Genomic DNA, 19,069 nt, shown 5'->3' on the forward strand with positions numbered 1-19,069 from the left:
AATAAAAAATCTTTAAAAAAAAAAAAGAAAAAAAGAAAAGAGAAAGGACCCAAATAAATAAAATCATGAATGAAAGAGGAGAGATCATAACCAATACTGCAGAAATACAAACAATTTTAAGAGAATACTATGAGCAATCGTATGCCAACAAATTAGGCAATCTGGAAAAAATGGATAAATTCCTAGAAATGTATAAACTCCCAAGACTGAAACAGGAAGAAATAGAAAATCTAAACAGACCCATAACCAGCAAAGAAATTGAAGCAGTAATAAAAAATCTCCCAACAAACAAGAGTCCAGGGCCAGATGGCTTCCCAGGGGAAGCGAATGTTTAACTTTATTTAATTTTTTTAAAGACTTATTTATTTATTTGAGAGAGAGAGAGAGAGGAGAGCAGTGGGGAGGGGCAGAGGGAGAGGGAGAGAGAGAATCAGAGAATCTCAAACAGACTCCCTGCCGAGCAGGGAGCGCGACACAGGGCTGGATCCCACGACCCTGAGATCATGACCTGAGCCCAAGTCAAGAGTTGGATGCTTAACTGACTGAGCCAACCAGGTGGCCCTAACTTTATTTAATTTTAATTACATTTACATTTGCATACATGTGGCTATGGCTACTGTATTGGACACCTCAGGTCTAGAATCCCACATTGCCTTCTTGCTGCTCTAGCCAAGGCTGGGCCCAGCATGTTTTAAATCATGTTGATGTTTATTCCCAAATTTGGGATCTTTCATGTTTTTTTCATCTTCTAATGACTTTACAATGGTAAGAATGGCTAAGGCATCATATCTTTGGGGTAATACCTTCATTTAGCTAAAGACTGGTGACTTTCAAATGACAAAAGTAGGTTTTAGTCCTCACAGTGTAGGAATGGAATCATTAGCGTCGCGCCCCCCGCCCCCCAAAAAAGGCGAAGACCAGTGTAAGACATCTTTGTACTTTATGTGAATTTATGGTTCTAAACCAAAGAGCTGGGTCCCTTTGGCTGTGCTGGACACCAGTGGAAGAACTGTGAGTGTTTAGTGCTCATGTGACACCTTTTGTAAAACAGGTTTCTTAAAACAGTGTTGTGGTTTATTTTTCAGAATTTCTACAAAGAAATTGAAAGAGAAGAAATGTATATAAGGTATGTAGGCATCCCGCTTGTCCATGCCCTCTGCGCTTTTATGATAATTGCTGTTTGTCAAGTGCATGCTAACAACTGTTTTATGGCAACAGGGGTTTATCTTGTAGGAATCGTGAATCCTAGAAGTTCAGTTGGGTGTATTCTGACTCCTTGTGCAGATGCCAACACAGACATTTCAGGGGTCATATTTAGCCAGCTTAGAGTAAAGCCATAAATTATTATTTCACAGGGTTTTTGTATCTTTTGACTGACTCATGTGGCGCTTTGGAAAAGAGACAATAGCATAATTTTCATGTTTTGCAGTAAACCATATGATCAAATGAGAAATCAGTTTTAATTTTATCAGAAATAGACAACAGTATAATTTTTCAGTTTATTCTTCCTTTGACACTATATTCTGATGTTTTATATTATCTGCTGGATTTTTCTCCTTCATTTGCCTTTTTTTCTAGAGGGGTGGGGTGTGATGGACCCCTCTCTTGGTCACTTCTAGGGGCCACTGTCAGTATTTAGCAAGATTATAACTTAGCAGAATAGAATAAGGGTATGTCCATGTGGCTTAGTGTTTAATGTGGCTTAGTGTTTACATCAAGCATGATTTTCTAACTTGATTTCTAAGAATTTTTTTTGTTTCTCCTTTATAAAAATATATCACATAAACTTAATAAACTTTTGCAAAAGCAACCAGATTCTTTTATCCAAAATGTAGTTTACTGTATATTAAAAAGCAACGTTTATATCTTTATGGCAGAGAAATTCTTTTGATCACATTCACCGTGATCATTGGAGCTCTTTATTTTTATGGATTTGTATTTTTATGGATTTTTGAGGGTGTGTGCATTTGGATTCAATAGAAATGTGAGAAATCACAAGCAAACTTGATGATCTCATTTCAAATATAAGAAGAAAACTCTGGAAAAGATGAAAAGGAGTGAGAGACCCTTGAAGTACAATTCTGCATTCTTGGGCTGTCTTCATTTTCAACCTGAAAAGGGAGGACTTAAAATTTTTTTACAAAATATTATTGTATATTACTCTTGTTGGTTTTCCTTAGTGCTTTCTGCACTGGAAGCATTCGAGGCATTGGGAATTGTGAACATTATGAAGAGAAAGTATAGATACAATTTACTGTTGAAGGTAGATTTCAGATCTTGCAGTCCTCAACACAAATGATTTATTGACATCTTAAGAATATCGCTGTGTTGGGCGCCTGGGTGGCTCAGTCGTTAAGCGTCTGCCTTCGGCTCAGGTCATGATCCCAGGGTCCTGGGATCGAGTCCCGCATCGGGCTCCCTGCTCAGCGGGAAGCCTGCTTCTCCCTCTCCCATTCCCCCTGCTTGTGTTCCTGCTCTCGCTGTCTCTCTCTCTGTCAAATAAATAAATAAAATCTTTAAAAAAAAAAAAAAAAGAATATCGCTGTGTTTCATTGTCTCAGGTACCTGTACAAGCTGTGTGACCTGCACAGAGAGTGTGACAACTACACGGAGGCGGCCTACACCTTGCTTCTCCACGCAAAGCTTCTGAAGGTAATAGAAATTAATAGAAATTACTACATACCTTCATGATTCTGTTGTTATAAATTCTAAGATGATTTAAAATTTTATTTTTCCATGATAAATTTTAATAAACCTATAATTTAAGATCTTACTGATTTTGACTAAATGCAGTGACATAAACGAAGACATTTAGAAGGTACTTTGATGACAGACTTTGCCCTACTGAATGCAGATTTAACAAGATGTCCTAGCAGATCATCATTAAGCATCATAAACACCCATCATTGAGCTGTTGTCTAGCCATGAGTTAGAGATTCTACAGATCCTTATTCATGCCAGCAAGACTCAGTAGTAGAGGAGAATGTCATCAATAAGAAGGAATTTCTGAGGTAGATAGCTAAGAGATAGGATGAAACATATCCCTGATTATCTTAGCAAAGAGTTCACATTGAGATCTTGTATTAGTCCATCAGTTCAGGTGAGATCTCCTACCTGATTCTCCTGGAGTGTTGCTCCTGAGCACGGGTCTGGCATGACAACTTTCAGCTCCAGTGATTCTTTTGTTATGCATATATCTTTTGACATTGGCTTGTTTGTTTGTTTGCAGTAATACATTAATGTTCTTCCCTCATATCCAGTTCTAGCCCAGTTAATCATACAGAGTAGACCCTCAGTAAGTAATTGGGGGGGATGGATGGATGGATGTTTGGGTGGTTGGATGGTTGGATGGATTGAAGAATGGAGGTGGGTGTGTGGATGGATGGATAGATAGATGGATGGTTGGATGAATGGATGGATGGAAGTGTGGATGGCTAGCTGGATAGATGTGTGGATGGATAGATGTATGGAAGGAAGGATGGAAGTATGGGTAGGTAGGTGGATAGATGGGTAGATGGATGAATGGATGGATGAGTGGATGGGTAAATAGATGGATCCAAATGTATAGGTAGGTAGCTAAGTGGCAGATGGATGAATGAGTGGATGGATGAAGGAGATGCTACACAACCTCTAGTTTTACGTTTTAAAACCTTAGCTAATCATAGATCATCTTTCCCATTACATCCTTATAAAAAATTGAAAAATTATAAACTGGATAAATACCAACAGTTAGGAGAATTAGAATTTAGTTGAGTGACCCAACATAAAGACCATTCATTCAAGGAGTCCTGTTTTCAAAATCAGGCTAGCCCCTTGAGCACCAAAAACCCGAAAAGATTACATTAAAATGGGCGTTAAGCAATGTCTGTGGGTGATGACAAGCATTAAGGAGGACACTGTGTTTGGAGTGAAACTCCAGCAAGAATCTTCCAGCCTTTGGCCCAACCCCAAAATCTCCAGCATCTCTTGATGCTACAAATCTACACAGGAGTGTGGTATAGAGACACTGGAGTGTGGACGTTTATCTTTGTCCGTTACAAAGAAAACAGGAGGAGGCTCCATCTGGGAGCCTCATCAGTAGTCATCAATAGACCCCCTTTGGCTTCACACCAGTAAAGCTCTCCCAAGGAATGTGATTTAGGATGATAGAGATTTCCGTTGGTACACCTGACACCAGCCGTATCACTAGGAATTCTAACGGTCTTCATTTGCTAGAAACCCAAATTTCAGTAATAAGGCGTTCTCGCCAATACGAAGGTATTTATTTTCACCAGGGAAATTGAAATGGGGTTGACAAAGTGCTCACTTACCCTCCCTCATAGTACACAAACATTTATTGAGCACAGATGGGTTCGTCACGGACCATACAAGGGCGTTTCACATCCCAAACTGTAGGCCTGGATGCATTATCTTTTCCACTGGGACTCTGGATTTTCTAGTTAAGTGGCAAATGCTCTGTAATTTCTCTCCATATATTTTACACCGTGACGTTTCACAATTTTCCCTAAATATGTTTTGATACTGCATTCAGCGTGAACTCATGCTGGTTAATCAACTTACAAAAGGCATTATTTGTATTGTTATGAAAATTGTTCTTCAACGTGACAAATATATTCTTGTCCATTAACTAAAAATTTTTAAATATAATCTTTTTTGGTTATTTTGTCAAAAACAAGAGCGATAAAACCGTTAGCCTTGAGCCCTAGTAATCAAGTGAAATCATGTGAGTGTTTAATTGGAAGGTGTAGAGGGACTTTTACTCCCTTATTCAATGTTTTCCTAAGTGATTTTAAACTGCAAGGAAGTTATTCGAGATCGGAACTTTCTTATTTATTTTATTGTAGTTACATGCCAGAATCACCTAAAAGTTTACATTCATCCCCCGTGAAGGTAGAAATCTAGCTATGCCGTGAGAACTCCATAATTAATCATTTCATAACAACTGGTTATAGTCAGGATACGCAAGTCTAATTTTAAGGCAAAGCTTAAAGGTGTGACTGATATGTGAGATCCGTGTATCTTCTTCGCTATTGAGTAAAACGTTGAGCATCTCAGGACAGAGGCCAGCACCCCGGGATGCCTCACTTGAGACAGCCCCAAATCGCCTGGCTCATAATTCACCTTGGGAGTTACAAGACGTTATCAGCAAGGTGACGGTTCTGTGCTTTCCAGAACCTGCTGGGTTTCTCTTCTGTATGAATCCAGGCCCAGCTTTGCCTCCCTCTAGTCTTTCTTTCCTTGTGGGGGTTCTGCACAGAGGTTCTACTCTCATGTCCAGGCCCCAGCAGCCCCGAGTGTCCCTGGGACCTTGGCAAGCATGCATGCAGAGCATGCGGGGCTCACTCTGGTGCCTTCTGACCAGGGGTGGGCCACTGGTGACCCCGGACACACCCTCACCTGACATGTCTCATGCTTGGCTTTTGTCTCAGTGGTCGGAGGATGTGTGCGCGGCCCACCTCACCCAGCGCGATGGGTACCAGGCGACAACACAGGGCCAGCTGAAGGAACAGCTCTACCAGGAAATCATCCACTACTTCGACAAAGGCAAGGTAAAAAAAAAAAAAAAAAAAAAAGTCATGTTTTTTTTTTTCCTGTGTTTTCCTCTTTATGCGTACCTTCCTATAGCACACATTTTGTAACACACAATGTTTGTAGAACCAGACATTTGTTAACAGATTGTGTATTGGAAGGTTTTATGCATGGTCCACCCATTGGCACTTCTAAGTAGAAATCCTTCCAAAAAAACCCCTGCAGTTCTTCCCTTTATACGTGCTCTGAAAGTAAAGACTAAAAAGCACAAGTATTTTACTAGTCCTTGCTGGAGAGAACCATGTCCGGGACCCTGATTTGGAGGCACTTCTGAGCACTTAGAACGAATGGATTCCTTTGACAGTTGGCATTTTTCTATGACCCCTGAGAAATGAGTCCTGTGGTAAGACCAGTTGTGCTCCATTTTGGCAGATTCTAGATTAATTGGCTCCCACAAATTATTTATTCCATTGACTCCAAGGGAAGGAAACCTGCCATCATTTTAATCAGCCAGTAATAGATCTCATCAGTGTAGTTTGTGTGATTCACATAAACTGTAACTATTCGGGGGGGAAAAAAAAGGAGCTACTTTGAGCTTTGGAAGTTTTGAAAATCTGCCACCAAAGGGACTTCGGACCTCCTTCTGTGACTTCATCAGGATTCATAACTCATCTTGGTTACCTGCTTTTTCTTTCTCACTCAGAGGAAGGTGACCAGAGAATCCGTGGAGGTACCGTGTGAGTCTCCTAGGGCTTCTGTAATAAAACACTACCAACCGAGTGGCCTTAAATGACAGAAATGGGTTCTCTCCCCATCCTAGAGGCTCTAAGCCGGACGCGAACATGTCGGCAGAGCCGTGCTCTCTGTGTCAGAATGACGAAAGGGAGAATCTGTTCCATGCCTTGCTCTTAGTTCCTGGGGTTGCTGGCCACCCTCGGCGTCCCATGGCTCCACCTTTGACAGCACATGGCACCCACCCTGTGTGTGTCTCCGTGTCCAGATTTCCCTCTCCCAAGCCCACCGGTCATTGGATTTACCACCCAATCCGGTATGCCCTCCTCTTCACTGATCACATCCAAAGACCCTATTTCCAAATAAGGTCATATTCACAGAAACCAGGGATTTTGGGGGGTTTGGGGGGGTGGGACGCACATACACACAATTCTACCCAAAACAACACTTACAGCGGGAAAGGATGATGGCCACCTCTTTTTGTGGCTGTCAGTACAGATCAAACCCTATTGAAAAGATAATGTGTGTTTTATTCATCCCCTACTGTCCTTGTCACAGGGACAAAGAATCAAACTATTCAGAATAGCATGGAGATTGCCCAGAGGCCACTTGGAAATGTTCTACAGATTACACCTGGTCCTGTAGGGGAACAGAACGTATTTCTTCATAGCAATGAGACACTTTCACAATTAAGGCCAATTCCTAGAATTTTATTAGTTTAGCCAGGGGAACCCTATTTCTCAGCAAAGTGCTAGAGGAAATGGGGCTGATTCAGCCATTCCTTGCCCTGATGACTTCCTGGCTTGCTGTGTTCTGGGCTATGGGGTGGGCAGAGCAGGAGGGGAGCTGGGGAGGGCCAGATGTCATTGGGGCCGAAGGAACGTGTGCCTTTGCTCCTGTGGCCATTCTGGGCTTTCACGGTGGCAGTGTGTCCTCCGACAGCATCGGTCCCTGAGACTTCTCCCACCATGTCACCCTCGTTCCCTCCCTCACACCCTGCACTCCGGCCATGTCGCCCAAATGTGGGGTCCTCACATGCATCAGCCCTTCCTGCCTCTGCCCAGCAGGCTTCTGCTGCTCCTGCCCTTGGCTGGTTTCTTCCCATCTTAGCTTGAATGTCACCTCTCCTCTGACGCCCGTGGTGTCCTCTCCTCCTCTACAGCACTCTACAGTTTGCAGCGATAGGTTTGCATGTGTAGGTCCTCAGCAGGTCTCTCAATAGTCTCTCAGCGCCATGAACGTAGTAGCCACACGTTTTCTTCCCACCGAGTGTCTGATTCTCAAAATGATGCCTGGCATGTAACCTGGTGGGCATTTGTTGGAGGAACGGAGAAATGAGCAGAAGAGTGAATGAATACTTAGCATTGGAGAGTGACTTCTGATAGTTGGAAATGTTCATCTATAACAGGACAGTGGCCTTCAATAAATCATAAGTCAAAGAGAGTCCTTTTCATTCTTAGCAAACGTAGCCTCGTATGGGACCGGGGGGTAAGGAATGTGTTCAGTTTAGAATAGAGGGGTTCTCAGCCAGGACCCTCAGGAGACATTTGAGGTTGGCATGACTGGGGGGCATGGACAGCCCTGGCATCTAGTGGGTGAAGGTCAGGGATGCTGCTGAACATCCTAGAACGACGTACGGACACACAACAAAGAATTCTCCAGCCCAGAATGTCAGTATTGCCAAGGTTGAGAAATCCTGGTTTTGAAAAAGCTCAAGTGACAAAGTATTAGAGACAGAGAAGCAGAGGGACCATTCTCATGTGTTCCCATTTTCTGGAGGAGACACAGAGGTGGTTATGGTAAAGTGACCAGCTGGCTAACCTGGAGCCCGGAAGAGTGTACTTGTTAATCACAGTTTAGGAGGCTTGTCTCCACAGTAGCTGTTAGACTTGTCTTGGCAAAACAGAGTGAAAAGCCTTTCCTGAGGATTTGTCACTTTTCCACAAGAATGTTCAAAGAACCAAAGTCCCCTCATCCGTCGAAAGCTCACTTTGAGAATGAGCACAGGTGAGGGAGAAAATTCATCAGATGAGATCTGAAGTACCCGGGTGATTAGCTTCGATGCACAAAAACTCATTCTGACATCAACAAGCATGACATTTCCTGGGAAGAAGAGAACAGAAGCAAGTATTGCTCATCACCTCCATCAGTCCCGATGGGCAGGAATATGCTGGAGTTTCAGCCTCCCGAAGTCTCAGTGGCTCTGGGCCACCCGGAGGTATTTTTCACTCGTGCCACCAGTCCGTCCTGCTGTCCCAGAGCCCAGATGGGCATGGGTTCCGCCACAAAGGAATGCAGCCACGAAGGGACAGTGAGTCACCAGCCTGGCCCTTGCACGCACTGTCCAGAAATGACCCATGCATTTCTGCTCATGCCAGTGGCTAAAGCAAGTCACGGGGCCACAGTGGGCCCCAGGGGGTAGAAGTGCCCAGAAGGGGAGGCAGACGGGCAGCGTCTCCCTCTCTGAGGGCATTTAAGTAGACATGTGAGTCGGGCTTCTAACGGAGGGCTCTCAAGACACATGGAAATTACCTAAGTAGGTCTATGTTCTAGAAAAGATGATATTCACACAAATCCCCCAGCTCTAGTACAGCTTCCCACAACTGGACATGTGAAAATAGAGATAGCTCACAGAACTTGGTGTTGGGCCTTGATCCCCATTTCCTTCTCCCATGGGGGCTGGGCATGGTATGTGTAGCAGGAGAAAATGGGCTCCTGTTCCCTGTGGCTAGGACGCTGGAAACCTACCCAGCCAGGGAGTGAGGGAGGTGGGAGGTCACAGCAGAAGGTATCAGAGTTGGGCACTTTGTGCCAGAGGTGATCATTTTCATTTAGGAAATAAGACTGAGACATGGGTGTCCCTGCCAGGTGGGGTCTGTGCAGTATTTGAGAAAGAATGTCCTCTGTGCCTTTTTGGAATACAATGGAATAAGACAAATGGCTATGCTCATTGCTGCAGATTACCAAATTTGACTTTGAGAGGGCCTCAACGTACACATTTCCATACTCCGTTCCCAGATTGCAATCACCTTGGGGGAACCTACCTCACAGTGGCTCCTGGGTGATGGGTAGCAAGTGTTCTAGGCCATGGGAACTTGAGAAGGGCCTCAGTTAATGCCGGGGGACCCCTGAGCAGGTGCACTGGGGAAGCCAGCGCTCAGGCAGTGGGTGGGACTGTAACCTAAGCATTCTGATCCTGGAGTCACAAGGACTATGTGGTCATTGGCACCTGAAGTGTGGCCGGTCCAAACCAGGATGGGCTGTCAGCATATAATACACACGGGATTTTTAAGACTTAGTGTAAAGAATGTTGTTGAGGGCTGAGTTGTTTCTGCCAGAAACTCACATGTTCAAGTCCTAATCTCTAGGACCTCAGGATGTGACTGTGTTTCGTCCTTTAAAGAGGTGATTAAGGTAAAGTGAGGTCACTGGGATGGGCCCTGATCCAATCAGACTAGTGTACTTCTAAGAAGACATTAGGACACAGACACAACAGTAAGGACCGCGTGAGGGTGGAGTGAGAAGAGGTCCATCTGCAAGCCAAGGACAGAGGCTCCAAAGAAACCATCCAGCCGGTGACTTGATCTTGGACTTCCAGCCTCCAGAACTATGAGGGAACACATGAATTGAGGGGATCCAGTCCGTGGTACTTTGTTACAGCCACCAGAGTGACTAATGCAAATGTCAAGTATCTCACTAATTTTTGTGTTGCTGATTACATGCAGAAATGATAATACTGCAGATACTACTAAATTTTACTGAAACTAATTCCACTTTTTAAAAATGTGGCTACTGGTAATTTAAGATGACATACATGCCTTGCATTATGTTTCTACTGGACGGTGCTGATCTGAGCCAAAGACTTTGTTCTTGAGCATCCAGACCCTGGTCCTACTGGCACATCTGTCCACATGCTGGTGTGAATAGAGGCTTTACCGTTCAGCCTCCGAGGCCATCTCAGGCGGCTAGGACTGCTTACATGCCTGTTGGCACTCATGCTGAGTGAATATTTGAAAAACTAAGTAATATCTGGGAGAATTAGAACATGGGACCAAAGCCAGGAAATAATAGAATTTATGTCAGAACGACAAGGGAAAGCATGATAACAAGCATCAACGTTAGGTATTTTTTTTCTTGTGACCCAATGTCATTCCTAAAATTTGGAAGAAAACTGTCGGGAGTGTGGTAGTTATTCACATTAGGGAATTTGGAGGGATGGGTGAGTTAGGGGCTCTTTTATGGCAGAGGATTCTCGGAGGGGAAAACACACAGGGCAAATGTTAGGGAAGAGGCAGAAACAGAGGGAGTTATGAATGAAGATACAGTGTAAGAAACCAAGAAAAAGCAACATAGCTTTGTTGGAGCAAGATGCAGCTTTCTGGTACTTATTTTATTATTAAAATGTAGCATTATGCTCCTCAGGTATGTTGTTTTCTTTCGTGCTTTGACCAAAGTCAATTATAATCTCATTATCGGTTTCCCAAGCTCTTAAGGATGAGTCATGTTCCCTCATTGTGATTTGTGTATCTAAGTGCCTTCAGGAATGAGAGTTCCTGACAGCTGAGCTCGTATCTGCGCTGGCTTGGCCGGGATCCTACCTGAGGCACTGCTGAACAATTCGGGTCTTTGGACAGAAAAGCTGCTGCTAGGGCCAGCTGATCCAGTGTCCTCTTCCTCGGGAGCTCCGTCTTCCCGACCACTCTCTGTTCTCACAAAGTGGCCACAGTATCTGTCATGGCTTGAATCACTTCAAAGATGCCCAGAGCTCTGGGGTCCCCCCACTTCCTCCATAGATAGATCCAGGCCTCTCACCTGGCAGGTGAGGACCCTCAGCTCACCTTCCTAGGGTTGTAGGGCTCCACCCTGCCCATCAACCCTCTCTCTACCCACAACATCTTGCCTTTTTTGAGAACATGCTCTTTGATGCCCAACCACCTGGGTCTTCCCTGGGTGTGGAAGGTCCCTTTGTCGCCTGCTGTCACATTCCCACGCTCTCTCTACCTTGGAGCCTCCCTGCCCCCACCATCCAGGAAGATGTCATCCTAGGCACTCTTTGCTCTGGCCTTAGAACTATTTATGTGTATTCTGTATCTCCCTACTTCGAATATCTCACCCTTTTCAGGCCCCCCTAAGACCCCCCGGGGGGGATCCTGGTAAAATGCAGATTGTGATTCAGCAGGTTTGGGTGGGGCCCCGAGGCTCTGTATTTCTAAGCAGCTCCCCGTAATGACAAGGGAGCTGGTCCAGGGACCACCCCGGTCACCAGGCCCTGCTTGGGCTGAAGCTACTTGAGCTTCTGTGTCCCTCTCAGGAGAACTAGTGCTGCATAGAAACTGGACCTCGGTCAGAGAACGTTTTTAGTAAACTTTATGTTTGAGAGCAGTTTCAGGTTTACAACAAAATAGAATGGAAAGTGCAGGGAGTCCCCACACAGTCCCATCCCGATGCAGCCACAGCCTCCCCCGCCATCAGACTGCCATTCGGGTTCATCTTCTATTCAGTGGAGCACCTTCTGGCCAGCGCTTGAGTAAAACACTTGGAAAGGGCACCATCACTCAGACATGCCACAAAGTACCTTCTGTTAGGCATGTTTGTCTCCTCTCTGTGGTCTTGCTTCCTGGCCCAGACTCTGAGTCCCTAAGAGGTCTAAAGGGGCAGGTCTCTGCCCTCACTTCTGCAGTGTGTGGGGTTTGGGGAGGGGAGGTGGGGGTTCCCCAGGCTCCTTCCCCGAGTCTGACGCTAAACTCTACTTCAGTACCACGTTCCTTGCAGAGCCTATAGATCAGACAAAGACAGTCTTGCAACACCTGGGCCGGCTTTTCCTTCCTTGATTCTGTGCATCTTTTCGAGATGACAGTCCTCAGTCAGGATGGTTGCAGGAGCTCATCAGTGAGTGGGCAGGACCGCCACACTGGGGGGCATCTGGTATGGGCCACGGTCTCCGATTTACAGCTGACCCAGGTTCCATCCCCAACCCCATGATCTGTGCATGATCCTCCAGCACAGGATCATTTAAATCACAAGAATTTGGTTTGATCTTGCATTTATTTCATTTTAAGGGGAAAACATTACAGTTCTGATTTAAAAACATATATCCGGGTAAGGGGACCTAACGGCTCAGTTGAATTTGAAGGCTGGGGATCACGAAATTCTAAAATGGAAACTAAACAGGGCCTCAGTCTGGCAAAAGTATGACGCACTTAAAGCTTCATCGATGCAGGCTGTCACCATGTGGCTGTATCCTTGTGTAATTAAGGAAATCTTCATTATGTCCTTAATGTGTGGAAACTTTTCACATTCTAGAGCTCATTTCACTGTTTTAAATTTATTCATCTTCCTAGGGGACGCAGGGACTTAGAGAATCCAAGGCAGGGGGATTACTGCCCCAGAGACCTTGGCGGGCCCGTGGAAGGCATCCCAGAGGCCGCGGGGACAGCGGAGGATGAGGGACCGGGGTCAGAGTGTATTAAAAGTTTCTCTGCCTTTGTGCTCTGAATGCTGCAACGCTGAATGGATTTTGTGCTGCTTTATACCCGACACTCCGGCTTTTGAATTATGTCCTGTTATCTTTCTGTGTTTCTTCCACACGAAGTCATTTTTCTATTTTTGCCTTTCTATCATTTTAAAAAGTTTTGAATGTCTTTCAGCCAAGCTCTTGGGCTTTTCATCTTTTTCTTTCTCTCCATAAAACGTCATTTCCATCTGTTTCCCCTTTCATTCTTTTACAGTTCTTCCTTCCTGGGCTAATAACCACTCCTAGCTCCTTTTCCGTTCTGTTTTTACCACCCGTTTGAGCGTCCCCCTGAAAGCCTTCTGTCGGGTTTCATCCTGGCAGGCGGGCGTTCTTTCCTGAACATGCTCTGCATTGTCTTTCTCATTGTGTTTGGTTGAGGCCTAGTAATTTTCAATAAAGCCCTTAATCCAAGTGCTTCACTGAAAATTACCAGGCTTCTCTATGGAGGATGAGTCAAAAATAGAAGGCCTGCTATCGGGAAAATGGAGTCGGAGGAGTGAGGGTGTAGGTATTAAGTGGCGTTAAGCCACCTCTGAAACCAGGAAGCAGCCTGGCGGCGCCTAGAGAGGGACAGCATGAGTGCTGGCCCGCGTGCTGTGTGAGGCTCCGTGACTGTTCCCAACTGGAGCTCGGTTTCCTTTTCCCTTAAAATAACCTCGCCTTGACAAAGTTCACACTTTGCCTTGCACCCAAGTCAAAAATGAGGCATCGTGCATCTTCCTGTGAACTAAAAATAGGGACTTGGAGAGTCAGTTTCTGCATTTGGTGAAATGGTTCGATTTCTTCTCTAAGGATTTGGGGTGAAGTTTTCTCGTTCGATGAGTTTCCCTTTTAAAGCGCGGTGGTTATTCCGAGGAACTGCAGGGCAGGCAGAAAGACACCCTCTTCCTGGATTATTCTCAGCATTTCCAGATGTTTGAACATCCAGATATTTGCCAGAATCTGTTCAGTTAGGAAGAATCTGACCTGCCAACATGTTGATATTGATTTGCTCCTATAAAGAGAGAATCATTTTTTTATCAGAGCATGAGCAAAATCAATGCCTAGAGTCTGTAACGACACTACTCCCCACTCTCTGCAGGGTCCCTGACAGGTGTTTCCACGACCAAGCATACTAGTGCCGAGGGCACCCATGAATGACGGAGGCCTGCCTCCAGGTCGGGCAGTCCACCCCAGGGTTTGTGTGCAAGCAGATAAATAACAAAACCTTCCTCTGATCTGTCATGCTGGTGGGTGCTGGGTCTACCTGTCTAACAAGTTTGGGAGTGATTACTTCTTTTAGGGAGAAAGGAAAGGCTTCATGGAGGAGGTGACATTTAGATTGGCTCCTGAGGAATGAGATAAAGTTTGCCTGGTGATGGCTGGGAGAAGCAGGAATTGTAAGGAGTGGGATTAGCACAGGTAAGGGGGAGGGCTCCTGGGGCCATCTTGCTTTTCTGGGGATGCCAAGGAATGTGTCTACGGGGTGTGGGGTGAGCGATCCTGAGACACACTGATGTAGAGGACTTGAGAGCCAGTTTGCACTTGGCCTTGTATGTCTCCTGAAGACTGGATTTACTCCATTGAGTAAGGAGCCATTGAGATTTCATGAGAAGAGGCAACAATGACTTAATTTTCCTCTTTCCCAGCAGAGGAAGGTGGTGTTGCTGGTGGGGTGGAGGGGCTGGAGACCCGTGGGGAGGCCAGAGCAGTTGTCCAGGCCTGGGATGTGGAGGCCCTGGGCAAGGTGGCCGGCAGCAGGGATCAGGAAAGGGAGGTGATGTCTCCAGAGACTTGAAGTCAGCTGATCACACGGTGCCTCTTAAATGGGTCAGTGTCAGAAGAGCAAATGCCAGGAGGAGCCAGGGTGCCCTGCACAACCCAGTCGCCTGAGGCAGAGCGAGGGTCAGTGTCCTCACGTGGCTGCAAAGTTGGAAGAGATGCTTCTGCTAAGTCCGGTGAGGTTTGATTTCCTGCGAGGCAGTTAAAGCTGTTCCGAGTGATGAGGCTCTGTTCCTGTCACATGTTAATTCTCTTTTCAAAGTAGTTGATTCTCCGGCTAGCATTACCAAAGCTATGTGATGTCACTTTGCCCTCCCTGCGTCCCTGGCATACCCTTGGATCCACTGGTCAATATCTGTCCCTGTATATTTTGCTTCTGTCCTGTCAGAGGGATGGGCTCTCCATGCACCTACCCTGTGCCCGTTGCCCGTCTGCCCCGCCCCTCCAGTGTCCGTGTTTTGCTCTGTATAGACTAATACACATTCGCCTACAACCATGACCTTGTTTCTCTCCCATCTTTAAAAGAAGTCTCTCTTGTTCTGACTCCTCTCCAGCAACTGTCAGTCTCCTCCTTTCTACACTGTTCCTCAAAGAGCGATCTGTACTCACTTCTGTCCCTCTCCCCCTGTTCTCTAGAGCCCGTTCCCATCATAAGTGCCCAATGACTACCTGTAGAATGAAGCAATATCCCTTCTTTGCAGCCTGATTTAGGCTTTTCAAAGTCTTGCAGAACTACAGATGTCCTGGCCTGAGGAAAACAGGCAAAACCTCTATGTTTGAAGATATGTTTCCTTCCTCACTTTTCCTTTCAGGGCGTTAAAAGCTGAGCAAATAAGGTCCTGTTCTGACAGGTAAAGAGTTTCTGTGGAGGAAAAAACAAGCCACGTTCATGAACATGACTTACATGGGCAGTGATTCCTTGAGTACTTGACTGCACCAGAGGGGCAGGGTTTATTGTTGATTTGGTTTGAGAACCTTGTCATAAAGGCTCCCTGAGCCTGGCCCAAGTCCCAGGTCCCCCTGGTTTCTTGCCCCGTCTGACCAGCTTTCTCGGGTGCTGGCTCTGTCTCGTGCACCCTCGAGGAGAGGACGGCATTCTTACTGCCCGATTGGGCGGCTCTGAGCTGCAGACCACAGAGACAGTGCACCTGCTGGGCTGGGAAGGTGGGGCCTGACTCTCTCTCCGAAAAATGTCTTTGGAAAAATGTGGATCCTTTGATCTGATCAGCCGACGCCAGTTGAAAACACCAGGAGTACCAAGGATGGGGCTTGGCTCAGGAAAGCAAGAGGCCTAGAGAGAGGGCGATGACTGCAGGGTCTCTATTTTTTCAGTTGAGCCACAGCCCTTGAGTCACCATGGCCCTTCTCAGGATACACGTCTTCATGCTAGAGGGACTGGAAAGGGACTGTCACTCACAAGCTCCTGGACTCGCTCACCGGACAAGACCTAAAGCTAGTTCTAGTCCACCTTGCTTCCCTCTGTGCTGAGGGGCCTCAACTGGTGCTCTGGATTCTTCCATACCATAGCATCCTCATCCATTCAAACATCAAAGACCTATGTGGAAGAGGAAATTCGGAGGTCGTTGAATATGAGTCTTCCCACAACAACTGCCTGGAAAAGCAGCTGAATTGTAGAGGCATCCCATAAAACGTCTTCACTGGGGGTGCCTGGGTGGCTCAGTCGGTTAAGCATCTGCCTTCGGCTCAGGTCATGGTCTTGGGGTCCTGGGATCAAGCCCCACGTCAGGCTCCCTGCTCAGTAAGGAGTCTGCTTCTCCGTCTTCCTCTGCTCCTGCTCGTGTGCTCTCTTTCTCTCTCAAATAAGTTAAAATAAATAAAATCTTTAAAAAACAAAAAAAGGTCTTCACCAGTGAGTCACTTACAGCTAGTAAGTGAATTAAAGCAGAGTTGTCCACCCTGTCCCAGTGAGTCATCGCCAGCCTGAATTATTGCTAAGGGACAGTTGTCCTGGCTGGTGTCTTCTCTCTCATCTGCCATGCTCCCTTGTCCAGTGAGGTCAGTGTTGTCCTATCTGACTGGCCCATCATCAACTGAATAGTTCTTCATAGGAAATCAATAGCTGGTCCGCTCTCTATAGCCACTGCTGTCTGGGAACTAAGGACAGAGTTTCATCAGAAGAAGAAAAAAAAAGTTTGGGGCGCCTGGGTGGCGCAGTCAGTTGAGCATCCGACTTGGTTTCATCTCGAGTCATGACCTCAGGGTCGTGAGATCAAGCCTCGCATTGAGCACGGGGTCTGTTTGAGATTCTCTCTCCCTCTCCCAACCCCTCCCACTTGTTGACTCTTTCTCTCTCTTTCAAATAAGTAAATCTTGTTAAAAAGAAGAAGAAGAAGAAACAAAAGTTTGTATTCATGAAACTTGAAGAAATGGGACTTCCTGAAACTGGGAAGTTCAGAATGATGGAGACAAGATGGTTCTCTCAAGAGCATGTAGGAGCTAAGATCATCTGATGGAAAGAGGTGGTGGGACAGATGCACTTCGTGCTTCAAGTAACTAGCAATGTCAAGAACGCAATAAAATGGATTAAGGATTTTAATCAGAAAACAAGGTTGTGTGAGGATCTGGTGCTTTTTCATTCAGGGCTGTGGTAAACCTCATAGCCTAGCCCAGGAGCTAAAGCAGGACGTTCAAACCCACGGGTTAAAGCAATTCATTCACGGAGGTAATCTAAATTTTGATCGCATTGGATCTGTCTTCTCCCTGATACTGAAATATCTTCCAGGGTGTTCACATCAGAAATATGAATTGCCCACACTCCTTAGAGCCCTACCCAATTAAAAGTAGATGAAAATCTCCCTAATGCAGAATCCTTTAAGACCATGGGGAGGTGGGGGAAGCCGGGAGAAGGTGTTATTTATAGAAAATCTGATGGAAAACACAACCATGTCACCTCAGGGTGAGTCGGATAAGATATTTATTCAAGACTAACTTTTTATTTTTTTATTTTTTTTAAGATTTTATTTATTTATTTGAGAGACAGAATGAGAGACAGAGAGCACGAGAGGGAAGAGGGTCAGAGGGAGAAGCAGACCCCCCGCTGAGCAGGGAGCCCGATGTGGGACTCGATCCCGGGACTCCAGGATCGTGACCTGAGCCGAAGGCAGTCGCTTAACCAACTGAGCCACCGAGGCGCCCATTCAAGACTAACTTTAAAAAAAAAGAAAAAAAAGAACAATTACTTTTGATATGTATCTAAAGCATCTCATGTGTCATTTAGGATAAAAACAGATTAAGCTTTTACTCAGTAATAAATTAGACACCCGGACACTCTAGGCAGCTAATAGAGTGCGTGTTTGCTTACAGAAAACTTAAAGAAAAATTGTGACAGAGAATCACAAGTAAAAGTAATGTTTTCTTTGAAATGGAAATACTCTAAAGGAGGCATTGGTCCCTGGAGCTTAAAAGAAATATTGGAAGTGAGAGAGGTTTTTCCCCTTCCCAGAAATGTGAGCTTGGGCCCCGGCAGAGGACCCCGGGGAGGATCTCGAGCAGCAGATTAAAATATTCAGAGAAGGCAAGGCAGCTCTGAAAGTTCCAGCAGGATGGAGACTGTGGCGGCTCTGGGAGGGAGAACAGGTGTTCAGACCCAGGAAGGGCATCATGGCCACTCTCTCCCTTCCCTGGGCGCTAGTCCCATCTCAGAAATCTTTCTCTACTCTGGGCTTATTTTTATTTTGTCTTGCAGACTATTAAAGTGTAACTCTTATTCCAGAAGAACTTTTTTCCTCATAAAAAAATAGCAGATGGTTTATTTAAGTCGTAGCTCTAAAGAGTATTTTAAGTCTGTTGGGCTGTTCACTAATACGTAAGACCCTCCATGGGTCATTCTACTAAGAAGCAAAGACCAACCAGCAGATGAGTCCTCAGTGATAAGGGTGTGCCAGGAAGGGGCCCGGCAGCTTGCGTTCTCAGTGGGAGCCTGGAATTCCTGACTAGCCTAGTATCCTTTCAGACGCATCTCAGTAGGAGGGGGTGGGAGAAGCTGCAAGTGCTAGCACATCATCATGGTTATGGGCTGAATGTCTGCATCCCACCTCCCACCCCTAACCACCAAATGCATATGTTGATCCATCACGTGATAGTATTTGGAGATGGGGCCTTTGCGAGGTAAATACGTTTATACTGGGTCATGAATAGGGTTGACCCCCCATGATGGGATTCCTGCTCTTCTAAGAAGAGAAAGAGAGCTTGCCCAAGGCCCTGTGAGCACACAGTGAGAAGGTGCTGGTCCACAAGTCAGGAAGAGAGCCCTCACCAAGAACTGAATCTGCCTGCACCTTGATCTTGGACTTCCCAGCCTCCAGAACTGTGAGAAATAAATGTCTACTTTTTAAGCCACCCCATCTATGGTACTTTATTATAGCAGCCCAAACTAAGACAGTCATCAAAAGCAAGAACTTTGGGAAAAGATCAAGCTGGGCCAGGTACACCTCTCTGTGCCCTTGGGCAACTTCCTGACCTGTCTAATCCCCAACTTCCTTATCTGCAAAATGGGTATAATGAAGTCCCGCC

The 19,069-nt window shown here is 45.7% G+C and overlaps 1 protein-coding gene across 1 annotated transcript in view; it reads left to right on the forward strand.

Annotated features, from left to right (window-relative positions):
- The window catches only part of DOCK1 (dedicator of cytokinesis 1), a 428,835-nt gene that overhangs the window by 371,942 nt on the left and 37,824 nt on the right, over window positions 1–19,069 (forward strand). The window contains exons 36-38 of the mRNA XM_044916230.1: window positions 1,086–1,126; window positions 2,562–2,652; window positions 5,430–5,549. Of these exons, the coding sequence (XP_044772165.1) occupies window positions 1,086–1,126; window positions 2,562–2,652; window positions 5,430–5,549 (252 nt within the window). The remainder of the gene's footprint in view (window positions 1–1,085; window positions 1,127–2,561; window positions 2,653–5,429; window positions 5,550–19,069) is intronic.

This window comes from Neomonachus schauinslandi, chromosome 6, assembly GCF_002201575.2.
Source record: "Neomonachus schauinslandi chromosome 6, ASM220157v2, whole genome shotgun sequence".
Classification (NCBI taxonomy): Eukaryota; Metazoa; Chordata; class Mammalia; order Carnivora; family Phocidae; genus Neomonachus; species Neomonachus schauinslandi.